Source organism: Ruditapes philippinarum, unplaced genomic scaffold, assembly GCF_026571515.1.
Source record: "Ruditapes philippinarum isolate M1 unplaced genomic scaffold, ASM2657151v2 ctg7223_1_1_1_1, whole genome shotgun sequence".
Lineage (NCBI taxonomy): Eukaryota > Metazoa > Mollusca > Bivalvia > Venerida > Veneridae > Ruditapes > Ruditapes philippinarum.
The window spans coordinates 13,277-34,774 of NW_026853463.1; the positions used below are offsets into that span (position 1 = coordinate 13,277).

The 21,498-nt window shown below is 32.2% G+C and overlaps 1 protein-coding gene and 1 long non-coding RNA gene across 2 annotated transcripts in view; both read left to right on the forward strand.

The window, feature by feature from the left end:
* The first annotated feature begins 1,094 nt into the window (after positions 1–1,094).
* LOC132736930 (uncharacterized) lies at positions 1,095–3,156 on the forward strand. The gene is made up of 3 exons (XR_009626649.1): positions 1,095–1,722; positions 2,415–2,498; positions 2,740–3,156. It is a non-coding gene; the product is annotated as an uncharacterized LOC132736930 (long non-coding RNA).
* A 7,841-nt stretch (positions 3,157–10,997) lies between these two features.
* The window catches only part of LOC132736931 (inositol hexakisphosphate kinase 1-like), a 43,172-nt gene continuing 32,671 nt past the window's right edge, over positions 10,998–21,498 (forward strand). The window contains exon 1 of the mRNA XM_060724144.1: positions 10,998–11,094. Coding sequence (XP_060580127.1) covers positions 11,084–11,094 — 11 coding nt within the window. The 5' untranslated portion in view covers positions 10,998–11,083. The remainder of the gene's footprint in view (positions 11,095–21,498) is intronic.

A 21,498-nucleotide genomic window follows, 5' to 3' on the forward strand; every position in this document is an offset into this window, starting at 1 on the left:
TAATACAATTTTGATATAAAGTTATCAAACTAACAATAAATGTGTGAAATGCGCCCAGTGTGTCAATAATTAATTGACGATGTAAACATTATAAAAACAATGACTGATATTGAAAAAGGTTATAATTACATAATTTGCTATACAAAGCAAGCAAACATTTCTGAAAAATGTTATAAAATTAAGTATTCCAATATCCCGAATTATCAAGGTATATGACTATGTTATTCTAGACACATTGCTTAAAAAAAACCTTGACGAAGTATGTAATGTCCATGGTATATATCATTTCCTTCAATGTTGATTTATTACCTACAATCTTGTTCGTTAATTGCCGATATTTTTTTTTTTTTTTTTTCTACCAAAAAAAAACCCGAACAAATACGACGGCGTACCATTTTAAGGGCAGTGTGACCAGCCTTAACAAGAAAGGCATGTTCCTTAAAAAAAAACAGTGTTATGTGAACTAAAACCACTTTATCAACTTATATTCGTTCTTATAAATACATTTATATTTTTCATATTCTGTTGAACATTAAGTTATTCTACCTTTAATTTATAAACATTTCCCGCCATCTGTCAAATTGACGAGTACGGCCAGCATTCGGAACTGTTCGGAGCATATCGTCGGTGTTGTCCAAATATTAGCGGAAAGTGCAGAAAAGGTGCGCTAAGACAGAATTGATCTGTTTCAGAAAATGTTACTTAACCTCGAGCAAAGTACTCCCAATTGTTACATGTATGTTATATGGTGAATTTGGAGTTACTCCAATATCTTTGCAAATAAAAGTAAAATTATTAACTACTGGTATAAGCTTTTGAATGGTAAAGATTTGTAATTTTTTTTTATAAGACTGCAGTCTCTGTCTATGTTAGATATAGAACACAATTACCGTAGCTTTCTTTTGTTAAGGATTCTTCGGTTATCACATTCTTGGTTAGATCAATCTGTGCCTAGTCCACTTAATTGCTTAATGTCCAGTCTTTAAGCAAATGTTTAATCTACCGTTTATATAAATCAGAATTTTATTCGAAGATTATTTTAACATACTTTCTTGGCAATTATCTTTAGCTTTGTTAAAATTTAAATGTATCCCAGCAAACACATGACGTTAAAATAACGTCAGATTACCGTTAGATTTTGGTCACGACGTCGGCGACCAAAATACGACGTAAATCTGACGTCCAAAAACCGATGTCTATAAGACGTTTCTTTTTGACGTCGTACTAACGTCAGGTTCTGGTCGGTTTCCTGACAGTAGGTAAAAAATTAACGAAAGGTAATCCTTATTCGCTGTTGTAATCATTTAAACTTTTTTTTAAATGATATTTGGCTTACAAATTAAGTGTATATATATATACAAGTTCCTTTCGAAGACCACGTGCGCGGCGCTGCAATCTAATAAAGCATATAGGTGGCGCTGTATATAGGTTAATTACATGTGTTATTGTTATGAAATCTATTTATAGCCACAGATCTGTTAACGAGTTCCAATCATTTAACGTTACAGTATTATCATTTGTGGTACATTATATGTATCAAAATCACGAGTTCTTTATAGTTCTTTAATATTTAGTCATAGTGACAGGAAAAGGAAAGAAAACATAATTATAATTCGAATCTACAGCCACGTGGATGGAAAATTCAAATTCGTAGGCGTTTCGTATGTCAGGAATCGGGATGCATTAATAAAGTGAATATTCCAGATTTTCTTGAACAAAAAGGTCAGTTCAATTTATGTAAATTTATTTCTACTTTGTATTTGAAAAATAATTGCATGCATTCTTAGATTTGATTATCATTATTTGAACAGTTGAAGCAAAATGTCACACAAATTCGCGATAATGTTTGATAAAAAATCATTTCAAATTTGGCATGTTTTAACTCTGCTCGTGAAGAGTTTATAATGTACCTTTCTGTATTACCAAAGAGAATGCTTAGTTTTCATATTCTTGTTAAACTATGATGTTTTTGTCACTTAAAATCTGAGAATTGAGAATAAATTGATACGATTTCGAGCATTTCGGACCAAGACGTTTCGGTCCTAAATAACCCAAGACGTTTCGGTTTCAGACATTTCGGCATTTTCCCAAACGGTCCAATTTTTGATCAGAATAAACTTACTTTAATGTGTTTTACACCAGATTTATTAGTTCTAATAAATGAACGGGAAATAAATGAAAGAGCGAATTGATTGATTATGTAATATAGAATGAGGCTTCATATAATCATTAGTAGGAAAAATGTAATCAAAACAACATAAACTTTTTAACAAAACGTAGTACATAAACATACATTTATTATCAACAATTTCTAAACACTCTTTAATTTGAAACTATGAAAAATTTAAGACTTGCGTAACTGTTCTATTTCAAAAGTAGAATATACATAAGTTAGAATATAATTTTCTTTTCAGGTAGTTCAAGCGTTTGACATGCTCTCAAAGGTTGGAGGGGCAGAAATACGTGATAATGTAAAAGGAAACATGAATCATGGGAAAGTAAGATTTTGTAAATTCTATTACATACTATAATCCATACAAAATTGGAGTTTTAAAGCGTTTTTTTTAAATTTTCAGTATTTATGTTTACTTTTAATTTTTGTTAAAGCTCACTTCTGAAAAGCTAGCAAAGTTGTTCATTAATTTAAGATAACTTTCATAATTTCATAAGGGCAGATAACCATGAAAAAATTTTTGATTGTAATTTTTCCAATTTTCATAAATTTCTTTTTTTTTTCAGTGAAAATGACATCACAAACGCCATTGGACATTAACATGTTACATCCTCCGGACAGAAGAGGGGTGGTGAGAGAAGGTCATATATCTAAAGACATCACACCTCCAAATTCATGCTAATTCTCGTGGATGTTTAAAAGTATATTTGTGTATAACTTTGTGAAGTAACTAAAAGGAAGTAATTTATACGTTAGTGACAATTATAAAAAGGAGGTCAAAATATGAAAAGTACCACTAAATGTTTTAGTATTGCTGTAGAAATATAGTTAAAATACTGAATATCTGTCATTAATTGCTTGAAACATTATTATCCGAATCTTTTAACTTTTCTTAAAATTATAATATTTTCATTATTTTGTTTGATAAGGCAAACTTTGATAGAAATATACATACATTGTTTTGTTCTTTAATATTTGTATATGATTTCTTAGTTTCATTGTCATTGTTTTTGTAATACTTTTTGTTTTGTTATAAACTTATTTTATGTTTTATTTGGTTTAGTTTATGAAAAGTATTTAGCCTTGCAGAATTAACTAAAACTGTATGTATTAGCTTTAAATTGCAACTTTTATCTTAAATAAAAAAAACCCATAAAAACATATTTTTGCTTTTAGTTTTTTGTTATACATTTCATTGGAGTGAAAGTTACTTAAAAGAATGAGTTACATTACATTTGATCAAATCAGGATTGGCCAGAAAATATTTATAACATTGTAAACAAGGAGGATTAGGGAAATGATCAGATTAAGGTCAGAAAATGGTCAGGTCTAGGGCAGAAAAAGGTTAAGATTTAGATCGGAAAATTGTCAGATTGAGGTCGGAAATTGATCAGAAACTGGTTAGATTTAGGTTGGAAAATGGTCAGATTGAGGTCGGAAAATGGTCAGAAACTGGTTAGATAACGGTCAGATTTTGGTCGGAAAATGGTTAGATTTTGGTCAGAAATAGTTAGATAATGGTTAGATCCTGACGTCTATCTGACGTCAGATTATTACGTCAAAAAAACTTTCAAATCCGACCGTTTTTCCGACTGTCATCCGACGTCAGAACCTGACTTAAATCTGACGTCAGTATGACGTCTTGTGTTTGCTGGGATGAATCATAAAATGCAAATTGAGAAAGCTAGATTCCTTAATATAGAGAGAAACTTACGTATATGTACTTTATGTGAGTCAAACCAACTGGGTGAAGAATTTCACTATCTCTTTTATGAATTTCACTATATTTTTAATTGTTCACATTTTATTAATAGTAGACGTAAATTTATTAAACCGTATTATTATAGGTATCCAAATGCATTGAAATTAGAAGATCTTATGAACAGTAAAAACAAATAACATTAAAAAAAAACTTGCTTTGTTTTGTAATTAAATAATTACAACAAGCAAATAATAAGTGTAATGTTGTATCATTAGTCCCCTAGAAAGTGTTGTTAATCATAATGAAGCAAAAATTTCAGTTATTATTAAGAATCTAGCCATATTTTTATTTTATTTTACGAGTACAATATAATTGTCACTCATTCTCCTGTTTATGTATATTTTTTCTGTGTTCCAGTTGTTACATGTTCACAATTTTGTATTTTATATCACATGTTCTTATTAACCATGACAGTATTGAATAAATCTTAAATCTTGAAAACCTTAGGTAATATATTTATATGCGGGTAGCTGGAAGCTCCGAGAATTTATGCAACTATATAAGTTAACAAAACTTCGTATACTCGTGGCAAAATTTACAATTTGTCAGGTGTTAAAAATACAGTTTATTTAAAGATGCGTAATTTTTATTCTCTAAAGTATCTCCCTGCTTAAGCTGAAACAATTGAAAATGATAATTTAACATAATAAAAGTTTTTAATTTGAACTAAAGATGAGTTTTAACGTAATCGAGTACTTCAAAATTTTCTAAGCCTTGTACAATTATATTGATAAATAAATTAATATTTAACACATTGAAATGCTTGATGGCAAGTAAAATCGCAATCTCAACTTATATCACATACATTTGTATGTGCTCCTGTCTAATTAATAATGATCTATAACACCTTGTTGCTATTTATCAAGAAGAATTGCGTCTAGTTAGAAAAATCCAATTACAAGTACATGTATGAATTCATTTAATGCGCATTTGATGACCTGCTTAGTACAATCAGAAAAAAACATATTAATTGCCACATGGAAACTAAGATATATTTGAAGTCCAGTTACCACGTAATACACATACAACAGCCACAGACGTTTTCAAATTAATCGTCACTACAAGAAATTGTTCACAAAAACTGATATATTCATTTATGTAAATATATTTTTCTAAGCAGTGCTCACATCTAATCTTCAATGAATCGAAGGAGTGTCCACAAAAATAAAGAAAAAAAGGATTTACAAACATAAGAAAGCATGTTTTTCACTGCAAGATAGAACCAAAATCACACGAATACCTCAATTAATTTGATATAAACCACTACATACTGATATACATCCCAAAAATGCACAAAAAGATTGTTATTGGTTACTTTAAGAGAATAAACTTTTTAAAATTTCGAAATTTGCACTTCATGATCGACTTACTTTTAGCATGATACATTTATACCTGAAGAAGTTATATTAATGCTACTTAAACATTTTAATTATATACCTAATATATTATTTTATCGAAAAAAAAAAAAAAGAACGACCCACACCTATAAAACCATTGCTTTGCCTATATATTAATTTGCCTGGATATATTTACTATTTACATCCCTCTTTTTGCTGATATATATATTTTCGGTTAATATATCGTACAAAATATAGGACACGCCCGCAGCTGATTGTCAAGGGAGGTAATCGTGAGGCCCGTAATCAATTTCGTTGCTGTTAAAGCGCGTGTACTGTAGCGCCCTTGTTTTAGTTTAATCGCATTTTATTAAAACTATTAGAGAGTTTTGCCCTACCACATTGTCCCAATAATAGTAAAATGTGCATAAGTTCTGCTGTATCTGAAATTGCATGTACAAGAAATGGTACATAAAAGCATATAAACATTTTTTTTTGATTAAGTCCATTGTCGGGTCATGACGTTATTTAAGGAAATATAAATCATAATAATTTTATTACAAGTTTAACTTACCAAATATCATTCTAGGGCAACACTAAATGAAGGTTATAAATAGGAGTCAAAGTAACAGATTTATCTTTGAAATAGTTATTGATAAAAGCTTGGCAAAGTTCTCGGAAGCAAAATCGTGGCATGACACTTACATACATGATACCGACGTGTGAGAGATTGATTGTCGTAACGAATAAATGAACTTGTTGTAAAATGTGTACTCAAAACAAATCCATGGTCGCTCTCTCTAACACTCGCTTTCTTCGTTCTATATTCTATTCGTAAAACACATTACATGTAGTACAATTTACGTTAGTTGCTTTGATTTTGAAACGGGCTATAACGGACAGGACAATTAACATTTGAATAGACCATACAATGCTTTTTCTGATGAATTAACATGCATGGACTCAGCCAATTGGAAGGGGGAGCACTATGTTTTTTACAGAAAACGAAAAAGAAAAGTAATTAAAACAAGCAGGAATAACATTTAAATATTAAATTTGAGATACAATATATGATGAGGAATAACATATTTGCCATTTTGTTACTAACCTTTTCTGCGTATGATCAATGATCACAAATGTACTGTTTTTCTATCGTCTGCTACAATAAATTTTGTTTACATTTAAACTAAAAGTGAAACTTTCAATATCAAGATGGCGCAGTCCATTCATTCTGAATGCTTTGAAGTTCTAGGTGAAGTTTACTATTGTTAGGATTTAGTGAATTTCAGGAAACATAGTTCTTTCTTCTCATGAGAATGAATAATTTAGTATATGCTTTTTATATATATTGCTATCTATTATTAAAATATATAAGATTAAATGTAAAATAATATGTCGCTGCAATTATGGAAATTGTTCACATTTTTATATACATGCATGAAAAAGAATTGGCACAATCATGAAAATGTGCCATTCTGTCTTATATAATGATAGATGTTATCTTAAAATATTTTTTGGTGTATTTCATATTTTCAGCATTCCAAACGGCACTTAAAACAAATGAAAAAGTCTGGTTGAGACAAGCAAAGAAACGAAGGGAGAAGGCGTAAAGAGTTTCACTTTTGGTTAAAGGGGGCGAAATATGGTTGCAAACTTGGTGTAATGGCGTCCTTGTTGTCAAACTAGCTTAAAATGTGTCCAGGTATATGGGTTTCTATGTTATTTTGAAATTTGTGAATACATACTTGTAATCAATGCAATGTCGGAGTCACAATCAGATTAAGGTTTCAGCTTTGTAGTTCCAGGCAGATGTAACAAGTTTATCGAAGGTATTAACTGGTATTTGGTAAAAAAAAAATGTACGAAATGTATGAACTTCTACCCTTGGATGAATTTGATTTGCGATTGATGTGGTCAATATGCTTGATATTGTTTTTACTTTAATTCACACATCCTTATAGGTATTTGATATCGATGGTCTCCACTTTAAAATGTCGGACTTACATTTTTTTTCGATTTTGCGTTTTTGGAAATTTCCGAAGCTTTAATTAAAGTGCTCCCGCTTCTTTTGCCGGACTCATATTAAAGTCAGCAAATCACAACCTTCACATATAGAAAAGCCGAACTTTCATGGGCCAACTCTTTTAAATCAGAAAATGCCGTAGCTACACAGTAGCTCCGGTGTTAAAATATTATATAATTATGTAGTTACACGCTCGACACAAGTTTATATTTGGGTTGAGGTTGATTGCGTCAATGGAAACATCTTTTTTTATTTAATTAGATTGAGGTTGAACTAAGTATATTTGTGAACTTTTTCCAGTCCAGTAAAAACTTCTTATTCACTTTATTTGCTTCAGGGTGCCCTGCTGTGGTAGCTTGGGTGTCTCAAGGGGCTGCGTCCTGTGAACGTTGCCTTTGCCTTGTTGATCTCTTCAGCACATATGGAGCTCAAATGCAATTTTGAGCAGCGATTCCCTTTGTTTTGTAGCCAAATCTCAATAAATGTTTAAATCAGGATTTGTCTGTATGTTAAGCATCGGTCTGTAGTGAGATTTCGTAAAATCTCTGTTTTTTTTGAGTCCGTTTAGTGACATTTTTTTCATTCACATTCCATGTTTGGACACACCAGACCCCACCCACGTCGAAAGAATATCTCGATGAAAACTGCATAGAAATCCAAAACAAAAAATGGGTAATATAGAGAAGAGTCAGGAGGTAGAATCACATTTCGATTTTCTTAAAAATAGGATTAAATTTATATATATGTTTAAAAGATGAAAACTTACCCTGCGATTGACCTTTTTCTACAGTCACATCTGGTGTTATGCTTCACATCTGGTGCAGCGGAAATTCACATATAATTTTTACTTGATGCTCATTTTTTGAGATACATATGGGGTTCCACCCCCGTTATAATGCACTAGTTTCGTGGCTGGCGTAATTGTCCTGTTTCAGAGACAACATTGGGTTTTCTTTTACATGCCCTCTGAAGAACACAGTAAAAGGGACCTAGGTTTTTTAAGGTCACTCTGGAAGACCATTAGTTATGTCGTTTTAGCTCTGATCGGAAATAATGGACAAAAACAGGGCTGTTGTAATCATTGCGCTTGCTCCCGCGGACTTCCACAGTGTCTATACATCACCCACCATACAGTAGGACCTATCTAATCTTCACGTGATCCATACCGCCATATATACCTATGCACATTACCGTTCTATCTCAACATTTCATTACACCGCACTCCCAGCGATCCCTGACTTGTATCCTCATATTATTTATAGTTTGTCGATATTGCTCACTATCTTCTATACGCGCGCGCGTGTACATGGCATTCAATTCGTCATAGAAATCCTCTCTCGTCTATATATCGAGCGATCTGAACGCACCTACTTATCTCGTCCATATGTGTGATCGCTCATAAATACGCCTGCGTTCGAGGGTACGCACTTGTGGACTAATGAGAGCCAATGACAGCCTTCCGAGATCGCTCTCTCCCACGGCATTTCACCATCTTATTTCTAGCCGGCAGATTCACCGCATCCTAAAATATGTTACAAAGATCTGTTCCTTTTTCGATTTCGACATTTTGCCTTGGTTAAACTTTTTGAAAAGGTCCATTTCTCAAAAAAATTTAAAGGTATTCACTTCAAACTTGGTTTACTTATTCACTAAGAATTCATAATTCATTTTTGCTCCTTTGTCGATTTGGATTTCTTGATTAACCTTTCAGTTGAGGTTGTAATATTAGTGAACAATAACACTTTGATTGTATTCCTTAAGGAGGGATAACCCTAAAAGTTGTTTTTTTTTCATTTTGCCGTATCTTCTTGTAATATTTCCTTTTCTTATAAAAATCTGGAAGTGATCCCTCGGAAGCATTAATCACAACAAAATTACATATGCAACATCCCTCGAGCCCCCTAGCATCGGCTTGAGCGGTACTAAATTCTAAACACTTAATAGTGCTGGCATCAATGATCCCGAAGGACCAGATAAATATAACAACACTAAATCGTCAGTTATATTCACTTCACACTTGAAATAAGTCATATTCCTACGCAGTGGCCCCGGTTGCTTCATTACGAAGACAAAACAAATCAAATCAGTGTGAGGTGTTTGGCCACTTTTTCAATTTCAGGGAAGGGTAACTTTTCAAAGCATTTTTATAGAAAAATGCTCTCTTTTTCAGATTCATACATACATTTATAAGGCTTATAAATCACTTTTATCACTTGATTATAATGCGTTTAGTTAGCCCTCTAAAGAACAACAATATTGCGTTTTGATTGGATTATTTATATATATGGCTTTCTCTTTATTAAGCCCCCAGTTTAAAAGTGGAAGCATATTTCTATACGTCCTTGCGTTTGTGATATCTTCATTGTCTGGTCAATAACTATATAATGATTTGGCCTACAGTCCTATAAGATTTAGTGTAGAGCATGATAGAAAACCCTATAGATTTGGTGTCAAAGGAACACTAAATGCCTTAACCTACAGCCCTATGATTCGGTGTGGAGGTTTGCCATGACTAGAAGATGAACCTATTGATTTTTAGTTTAATAAGTCTAAGGTCAATATCTTCATGGACTTGACAAATAAAAGATTGTCCAGTCAATAACTAGAGAACACTTTGGGATTTTGGCCTAAGAATTGGTGTGGAATTTGGTCATGACTACATGTAGATGATAACCCGTGTCGATTTTGATATGTGAAGTTTGGTTATACATATTCATACCTTATTTTTGTCTCATTCGTATGCACATATGTACAACTTTTTCGGATAAAACATGCATACGACCATTCTATTTAAGAATTTCAAGAGACATTATATCAATGAGGAACATATTCAAGACCTATTACATTTAGAGTACAATTACAATTTATATAAACAGAATATTAAAAGCCATGACTTATACTAATGTAGGTGACCCCTATTGATTTAGAAATGTCAAAGATAAAGGTCAGCATAGCCTTGACCTGTCAAAGCTTGACCGACCAATGCCTACAGGCATATAATTAAGTGTGGAGATTGGTCTTGACTAGTAGATCAGTCCTACTGGTTCTGAGGTAATAAGGTCAATGGTCAAGGTCATGATCAACTTGGTCACTAAAAGGTTGTCCGACCATAACCAAATAAGAAAGTTGGTTCTACTGTCCTTATATTTAGTGTAAAGAATGAAAAGACTGACACCGAACCTGCAACATTTTCATTATTTTTTTTTTACTTTTGTGCTTTCTTTTCCTCTATTTGATCATGACTCTTTTGATTTGCAGGTCATTTTCTTTTGGATATCAAATATATGTAAACATTCGTTCTACATTCTATCGAAGATTACACTCTGTTTTTAAGTTGTTTAGCCCTATATACATACCACCATATTAACATATACCCTGCTCCTCTGACATAATGATAGTGTTATATTTTTGCAACATCATAGATCACAGTTACATGAACATAAACATAGATCTACATAAAACAAATTACCATTTAACAAATAAAATATCATTTTATAAGATTAATATAAATTAACTAAATTATAGACTTAAGACTATACTGTATAATATAAGTTAAGACACATGTTGCAATCATGAAAAATCACAGATAAGATTATGACTTCAACAAACTAGAAAGAGTCCAAACCCTTGCACATTCAGGGTAGGTAACCGCTGCGTGGTTTGAATGAACCCGAATCAGGGCCTCTTATCAAGGGAGGTCACTCCAACTATACTGCAGTTCTATTTTAGTTACGCATCTTTATTACAAGTCTACATCCACTGAGAAATATTTTATTCCAAGAAAATTGATGTTACGAAGGTATTCTTATGATATTATTTTTGTAATTCGTATTATCATGGAATTTTCATTTCTCTTACGTATCCAAAGATTTTACATTTGATCCGCTCGAAGTGGAAACCAGGAAAATTTACTGAATAGAGAATCTATGTGGGTGGGGATCGAAAAGTGTAAAATCTTTATTATGATAAATTAAATCATGGTAAGCTATTCTGGATAAATGTATTGTCTACTGACATAAATATGACGTAATTTATTTGATTATACGGTTTAACGTATTTTAAACATCTCTTTTAAGAGAACAGGTGAAGATTTCATTTCTGCAGTGTTTCTATACTCTGAATTATGAAAGATAAATAAAGTGATATAGAAACAGTGTTTAACTTTTAAGGCATTTTATTCAGAATATATAATGGAAAAAGGGTTTGTTATTTTTGTTTAAGTTTTTTAATGAGTATTTTAATCACAAAATTATATGTAACATGTACAAACAATATTTATACTGTAATAAGATATAAATCTTCAATACTTATGTGAGCAGTTCCCGTACAGAAGCAGTACCCGTATTTTTCGTTTATACAATATTTATCGAAGGATATAAATCTTCAATATTCACAAATATCATACAAGTGTTATTGTTTCTGTTGGAAAATTAATGGCTGGACTTTGATAAGTAATGTTAAGTGAAAAGGGTAAATATATGTAATGTAAATAGCAGAGATCTGCCGAGGATGCGATTTTGCGCCATTGGCGCTAAAAAAATGAGAATGGGGCAGGAAAATCGGCAGCAAAGGGCCATGGGCGCATCTGAAATCTGTGCCAGACTTATAAGAAAACAAAACTGTCTGCTGGGTTATTTAGTCATCCAGTCAAAACTGGTACCAACAGCAACATGTTACCCATTCCCCTGTAATTACGCATATTCTTGAGTTTATCCATTCCCCTATAGCTTTTGTCCATGTTATCTACTTACTGCACTTCTCATAATCCCTTTCCCACACAGATACTCATTTCTACTACCGTAAATTTAATCAAATAAAACAAACAAACAAATTATACAACTACTTAATATTTAAAATGATTATCGGTAACTGAAAAAAAAAAGTTGCTATTTTAAGAAATGCTATAAGTTACAGAATAATCTGACAGGTGTACAACTTGATCACCCCTAAGGTCACTCAAGTTCACGCAAGCTTTGGCTGATGAAGTGTAAAAAAAAAAATGTCTATTTCGTCATCAGAATATTTGACAGGGTGATTAACCAATCAGGGAGCATTGTTCATGATCAAAAGGTCTGTCGGCAAGTGTCTTTGATGTATGCTGTCTACACAGAGGCATACAAGGGGCAATAAAATTCGTCAATATACAGTGGTAAGGGACATTTGGTGCAAAGTAGGAACAATTAAATGGATAATGCACAGTATTAGACATTACAAGTAAGAACCAGCACATTATGTGAATAAATTTGCATATCAAAATTGGAGATAGATTTGCTGAAGAGATCATGATTAAGCGAGCTACATCATAATAGATTCTGTCTTAACTGGGCCTGTGTATAGCCAATGAGGTAATACAAAGGCGGTTTACTGAGATTGGTATTAAGTTTGCTTTGAAGTTGCTAAGAATTGGGCTGGATTTCACAGTGTAAGAGTGTTCCAATCTCTAATAACAGTTCTAAGGCAGAAATAAGTACTGATACTTACATAGTTGAGTTTTAGCATGAATGTTTGGAATATCATTTGTATTTCAAAGTTGATATCAAGTTTTTGTTTCAGGGCCTTTTTACCTTCTATAACAGGGGCCGGTATAGGGCTGCTTCCCCAAAGAAAATTTCTTTAAAATCATGCAGTTTTCCCCAAAAATTGAATTTACATCAAGTTTTTTCTTCCCCTTTTGCAAATATACCATGTAATTTTTCCCCAAAATTAAGGGCTGGGCTGCTTCCCCAACCTGTGAAAAAAAGCCCTGTGTTTGTTGTGGTATAAGGTGAGAATGGTATTAAGGTGTTAAGATTGTTTTTCATTTTTAAAATTTTATCAGTTTATGTTTTTTACTTTGTTTTTGAAGAGTTTTCACTTTTAAATCATAATACAGCTCTTCTATATTGCATAGTTCAGTTGCACTAAGCGACTATTCTTGCAGCTTCTATTAGGATAGATTTGATACTTTGTTTTTCTGCTTGTGTACAACTATCCCATACTATGTCACTATATTCAAAAAAGGTCTAATTAAAGTAAAAAAAGATAGTTTTAAGTAAAATTTTCAGTGACTAGAATTACAATGCATTTTCTTACTTTTGAGACAGTCAATAAAATATATGTTTGCCATTTGTCTTAATGGTGGTAAGTTGATGTTGGTTGAAATTTTGAATTGGTAATCTTAAAAGCAGGATAAGTTTATTTCTTTTATGAGAGAAATAAAACGTTCTGTTGTGTTTGGATTAAAGCCTATTAACCATGATGTTGCCCATGTATGAAATTTGTGTAAGTCAATGTTGAGTTAAGATGCTGTAGTGTTTCATGTATCAACAATTAGATATAAGCTAGTGTCATCAGCAAAGAGACTTATCGGGGTCAGTACTCACAGTGATGGATCCTCATTAACTAGAATACATACATACATGTACATACATACAAAGAGACCTATATTTGAATTGACAATTTAAACAATGTCATTTATATAAATCAGGAAGAGCAAAGGTCCAAGGATAAGGCCTTGTGGGCCAGGGTGCCAGCTGCAACAGGGCACCAATCAGATAAAGAGTTACGAATAATAAGTTGTTGTTGTCTATTTGAAAGATATGAGTAGAACCACTGAAGTATTGTTTCGTGAATACCATTAGATGAAAGTTTACTCATAAGACCCTTATGCCAGACAAGGTCATATGCATTTGAAATGTCACAAAAGATCATTCTTATTTCATTGCCATCATAAGTTCTTGTTTTAAAAAACTGTTCAGGTAAGAAAGTTTTTAGATAATTCAGGGCCCTCATTTCACAATTTTTCAGTCCCATTCTTGTCCCAAATTAGTGTATTTTTATAAGTTTCTGAAATTCACTAGCCTTTTAAAATAAAAGCAAGAAACAAGTAACAATATCCTTCAGAAATTTGCTTTTTGTAAAATGAAGTGTGCAATACTTAACATTCAAAGTCTCCCTTAAAATGATAACAGGAACATATTCAGCAAAAAATATATAAATGTTTATTATGGTCACAGTCTTGTAATATTAAGGTTGAATTTGCCACTTAGTTATTGTTTTATTCTTGTTTTTCTTTATATGTTCTATTTTGTATCACATTTCCTAGAAATATATTTATGCTAAGCTGATTTTACAGATTTGACCTATATCAGCAATCAGTATCTGTCTATAACTTAGATTAGGCTGAATTTGAAAGGATTCATTCTCTGCAAAATTCTGAAGGTTTCTTAGTTGTAAACAGAGATTGTTTTACATGGGGTATACATGTACCTGAACATTGTGGCATGCTTCTATAACATAAATAACATAATGCTGACAGTGCAGATTATTGCCATATTGATTTGCCATGTCTTTAAAGGTCCATTATATTGTTATCAGTGGCTGTAATATAGTGTGAAGTACCCAATATTTTGTATGGTATCATTATTATATAACACAGGTACATTGTCTATAATTGTATAACATAAATGTTTAATTAACATTGTTTCTCTAAGGCAGTATAGGAAGAAAAGAAAACCTTTTGAAATGTTTTATGGTCACTAGGTAACAGGTAAATTAATATTCCCTTTAGTTATTTATGAAACAATTATGTATTGATGTGTATTTTGTATGTGAACTGCAAGTTTTATAATACAATGGATATGGAGGATTTTGTAGGATTTTCAAACTATGACTTGTCTGACAACTTAACAGTTGATAATCTGTTTGATCTGTATGTCAGCCCAACAAGTGACAATATTTCTATTACATTTTTTCAACAATCAACACATGCAAAAATTCTTCAAATTTTAAAGTCTATGTATCAATTAGAACCTACAAAGGACAATACTGGGCTAACAACAACAATAACTCCATCAAACAAGAAAGTTGTTATTATAGTATATAACAAAACAATGAAAATGTTGATCCAAGGAACTGGATGCAGGGTATGGCTCGACACTGTCCTCGAGCATATTAAATGTAACTTAAAACGGTCAGAGTGTAACAATGCAACGACCGATCAAAAAATGCAAACCACGTTGCCTCAAGCTCCAACAACCTCAACACCAATGTAAATGGCTCAACACAGCATCATTCACTTCCTCTGTCACCATCTCCTATCAGTAGTCCTAATCTAACACCTCAAAAGAACCTCACCAAATCAAAATCAACTGGTATTTTAAGTACTGTATCTAGAGCAATCTTTGGTCCATCTATAAACAGTGGGATGTTGAAACTTGGTAAAGAGTTGAAAAAGGCTAAGAAAACTGAGAAAAGAGGTGGGCAAAAGGTTGATTACCAAGAATTCAACAGACAATAAACTATTATTCAAGAAACTGGCAAGAAACCTGTACAAAAGCTACACAAAATTGGACAGTCAAAATGGAATACACCAATGAACTATAGAAATATGACAAAAAGTAGTGAAGAGACAGTGCCAAAATCCACCTCATCTTATTCTAATGAAACATTGCCAAAACAAATCCTGCTTGAAAATGAATTTCCTAATGAAACAAATGGGGCCAAATATGAAGAATCCAAAGCAAAGCAAAAGAATGAAGATCTACAGGGGGCAAATGAATTTGATTGTAATATATACTTGCCAAAATATTCGATGCTTGAAAAATCTGCTGATTTGATCTTCCACATTATAAAATGCGACACAGCAACTCTGACAGTGTGATTTTGAGGATAATACAAGAATTGAATACGCTGAAGAAAAAATCAAAACAACTATCATCAGCATATAAAGAACTTGAAGCCACAAAAGAAAAATTGAAAACTGCAGAAACAACATGAAAATCATCAGCAGGAAAAAATAAATCTAAAATCCGAAAATGAAAAACTCCAGTCAGCAAACATTGATATCAGAAATAAGGTCTCGGCCAATCATATAACTGAAAACTATGAACTTAATGCCAAAATTCTTACCTTGGAAGAAGAAATGACCAAACTTTTAAATATCAACCAGTCATTAAAGAAAGAGAACAAGACACTACGTGATAATTGTCTTCAAATCAAAATCTACAGGAAATTAATGACCTACATGTACTCCAGACAGAAGTAACTTCTATTTAAGAGACACTTGAAAACCTCATGACTTCAGTAAATACCGTACAGAATAGGACACAAAATATGGCATCAAGTACAGACATATGTCTGCTTCAACATGAGATGTCTCTGCTTAGGAAAGATCTTAAAAACAGCCAAACAACTGAAAATCAACAAGATACAAGACTAAGTGATACTGATCATTCAATGCCAACACAAAACCAAAAACCTAAAACCAATCAGGAAGCAGAAAATGAAGAAAATAAAAAGAAACAATAGAGTATAGGAAAAGTCCTTATCATAGGTGACTCTGTCACAAAAGGTCTCAATAGACAAAAAATGAGTACAAATAATGTGTCTGTAAATATCAAATCAAATCGAGGTTCTACAGTTAATGACATAAATAATCTTGTTACAGAACAGAAAACACATCCAAATACATTAGAATCAGCAGATATCATCATTGTACATGCAGGAATAAACAATATTTCAAATGCAGATAAACCCTCCAGCATATGTGAAGATTTTACTAAACTGACTGACACATTGAAAACTCTAAACAAAAGTGCCAAAATAGCAATTTCCTCGATACTTCCAAAAAAGAGAGACCTTCTATCAAAAGACAATATTATAGAAACAAACATACAGCTCAATTAATTGAACAGATACCAAACAAAAAAGGAGAAAAGAACAACGCACTTAGACGAAATCGAAACCAGTAAAACCGTGGCAACCACCTTTTGAATGCGCTTTAGACACGAAACCAACAACTATACCAAAATTTAGAATCATTCAAGGACAAAAAAATTGGCTAGCCAAAAAGTTTACTCCGGAACTAAATTGCCCACAAATGATAAATGAAATGACAGTAGAAGAACCACTTTCACCATTACTGAACTCTCCATTTAGATCCGATGAAAACTCGCCGACACATACAATCTCAGATGTAACAATTTGCCAAGATGAAAAAGACGATTTGCTCTACACAAAACACACGGACATAAAGATCTACTCGATCTATGGTATTTTTAATTAAATAACAATAACTCCATAAGAACTATAAACATTTATTATTATTATTTTCTAATTACTCATATAAATAACTATATACGGACAAAAGAACCACCTAACAATAACTTCTATAAATAGATTTGATCACGTGACAAAAAGAACCGTCAAAACTGTACCTTAGATGAAAAATTCTGATATATCTGTACCCTAATGAAGGCTATTGAAAAGCCGAAACGTAGGTCTTTAATAAAATTGTAGAAACCTGACCCACTTTGTTTCGTGTGTTTCACTTTCCTTATTCAATACATTGCGCAAAGAGAAAGGATATATCTTCATTGATACCTATAAAGGTTTCACTAGCAACAATAAAGTTAGCCAAAGTCTTTTCTATGATGAGGTGCACATTAATGCTGAAGGCTCTAGAACACTAGGAACCTGAACTTTGAGATTTGAAATATTTTTGGTTTGGTTGACTCTTCATTGTAAAAAACCAGTAAATTTTCGATTTGCCAGCACCACCAACATCACTTTCATGGCCAACCTCCACAGGGTTACCAGAAACTAAGGAGTCGCTGGCCTCAAAATTACTGGGTACTTCCACCATACTAGGAAACAACTCTCCACAGCCAGAAAGTAGCAACAATGTTAACTCTGACACTGCTCATACAATTAATGCAGAAAACTTGACTGAAATTGAGATCAATGAAAATCCAAATATACAACCATTCTTCAATAAACAAGGATTAAATATTTTTCATCTCAATATCCATTATCTCTACCCAAAATATGATCAGATGAAAATTTTATTACATTACCACAAAGAAATTGATCTACTTTGATTATGTGAAACATTTTTAAATAGTCATTTTGAAGACAGTGAATTTCAACTTAATAATTACAATATGTTTCGAAGAGACAGACAAAGTAATGGAGGAGGATTAGTTGTATATGTAAATTGTAAATATTTATAGTGTTCAAAGACATGACCTTGATAGTGACATGCTTGAAGCCATCTGGCTTGAAATAAAGTGTTCTAAACAAAAGCCATTCATATTTGGATATATTTACAGACCTCCATCTTCAGACTGTGCCTGAAATCAGGAATTTGAACATATTTTAGAGCGGCTATATTCAGAAAACAAAGAGGTTATCATAACTGGTGACTTAAATTATAACATGAGTAATTTAGATTCAAATTCTACATGGAGGAACACTATAAATGCATATGATTTGACCCAGATGGTTGAGAAACCCACCAGAATCACCCATCAAACTTCTTCCATCATTGACCATGTCTATACAAATATGCCATGTAACATAGTTGAAATATGTGTTCCCCACATTAACCTTAGTGACCATTATCCAGTCTGCTTCACACGAAAACTGTCATCACAAAAGGACTCAGGACCCACACATAATAGGATTAGATACAGAAATGTTAAAAATTTTGATGAACAAAATTTTATCAATTCTCTAAAAGCACAGCCATGGTCTGTAATTGATATTTTTGATGACATAGATGATTCACTTGAATATTTTGTCAACCTATATAATGATTCACTAATTAAAACAAAAAAGGGTAAAACATAAAAATCTACCAGACTGGTTTAATACAGAAATATCCATTGCTATGATGACCATGCCAAAAGGTCTAATGATGAAGATTCCTTCAAATACTGGAGAAATAAAACAAAATCACTAATAACAGATGCAAAAAAAGTCATTTTATACAAATTCAATAAATAATAATCCTTACAACCCTAAAAAGCTATGGAAAAATCAAAAAGACATTTCAGGTAAATCATCCAAATCTCAAACTAACTTTATTGTTGACATATCAGGTAATCCTATACAGGACACACACACCGCTGCTGAATATTTCAATGATTTTTTTGCTAATGTATTTAAAAAAGCTCCAGAAAATTGTTCTTTACTTTCAAATGAAGACAAAACAACAATTCACGAGTTCACCACTAAAAACATAAAGTGCAACTTCTTCCTTTCAGATTCCACAAATACAAGAAGAATTTGTCATCAAGCAACTCAAATCCCTTGACTCAAATAAAGCAACAGGTTTGGATGACATAGGAACAAAATTTTTAAAAATCTCAGCTGAAGTAATAGCAAAACCACTCACACAAATATTTAACCAAAGCATTTCAACATCTGCTTTCCCTACATTTTTCAGAAAAGCAAAGATAATACCAATTTTAAAAAAAGGGAACAAATCTGATGCAAATAACTATCGTCCTATTTCCATTCTCCCTGTTCTTTCCAAAGTACTAGAAAAACATGTCAGTAATCACGGACACCTTAAAAATTTTCTTGAAACACATTCATTATTGCATAAGACTCAGTCAGGTTTCCGTTCAAATCATTCATGTGAAACAGCATTAACAGCTATCATTGACACTTGGATTTCTGCAATCAATGACAACAAACTTGTAGGCACTGTTTTTCTTGATCTAACTAAGGCATTTGATTTACTTAATCATTCACTCTTAATTCAAAAGAGGACACAATATCAGTTTGCAGGGGAAACACTTAACTGGTTTAAATCTTATCTCTCAAACAGAACACAACAGGTCTCAATCTCTGGCAAATTATCAAGTGCCAAAGAAATATCATCTGCAGTCCCTCAGGGTTCTATACTTGGCCCCGCTCTATTCATTCTATATATAAATGATATGCATTTAAACCTTCCAAATACATCTACTGACATGTTTGCAGATGATACAACTGTCACCTCATTTGGATCATCTATTGACTCAGTCTACAGATCACTTCAAAATAGCATTGACATCATCTACGATTGGTGTGCAAGAAACTCTATGCTACCAAATCCTCAAAAAACAAAAGCAATGATAATCTCCCCATCAAATATTATTTACAACACAATTAAATCAAGCAATAACTACAGTTTCAAAATGCAGGAAAATGACATTGAATACTAACTCTGAAAAATTACTAGGAATTCATGTGGATCATAGATTATCATGGAACTGTCAAATTGAACATCTGATTAAAAAATGCAATTCATTACTGTATCTTCTACTTCGTATTAAACAATACCTAAACAAACAAATGAGACTAATTTTTCATAATGCATACATATTGCCACACCTAGATTACTGCTGCACTATTTGGGGAAATTGCAATGATGAATTACTGAACAGCTTATACAAATTTCAGAAGAGAGCCGCCCATATCATACTTGATGCAGACATTGATACACCCTCAGATATATTGTTTCATGAATTAAATTGGTTAAAAATACATGACCGCATACATTATAAAAAGGCAATTATACTTGTTTACAAATCCCTTAACAATCTATTACCACAATATATGTCTGATTTATTTTTCGCACACAAATCACATAACTCTTAGATCACACACTCAACAGACACTACATATACCCAAACCTAGATTAGAATTTTGCAGAAAAGCTCTTGCATACTCTGGGCTTAAAATCTGGAACAAATTACCATTACATATCAGGCAATCAAACAGTCTTGCACAATTCAAAAAAAACATACTTAAAAAACATACTTATGTTAATTTTCACTTTTGATAACATCCAATTCAATGTTGAATGTATGTATATATTATCAACTCATGTCTTTTGTTTGTTCAAGGTTGATCTCACATATTTCAATGCTGAATGTATAATAATGAAATCAACTTATGTAATTATTTAATCTGTTATTGATGTATTGTATAATTTTATAAATTGTTTTGTACATTGTTGAGGCTCACAGGGAAGACTGGGCTTGCCCAACTTTGTTGCCTCATTAAATAAAGTCGTTACTTACTTACTTACTTACTTACTTACTATATAATTTATAGAGACAATTTACAAGTGGCAATCAGGCTTTAAATGAATGTGTCAGCTTGTTGTATTTCTATGGCAATATCATATATCATATAAGCTGCATTCCCTTGTCTAAGGTGATTATCTGTCAGTACAGTTTACTCAAGTTTCTTGTCCAGTTAGAGAGGCCAGTTTCAACAGTTACTAAAATTTCAAAAATATATCCAGTTTCCATAAATTATGTATGAATAATAATTGACTAATTTTAAGTGATATGAACATTATGTGTAACATGTGGTTGGGAGATGAAGCTATGCAAATTAGCTGAAACAACATATGGGCATTATAATACAAGTAAAATGGTTTCCT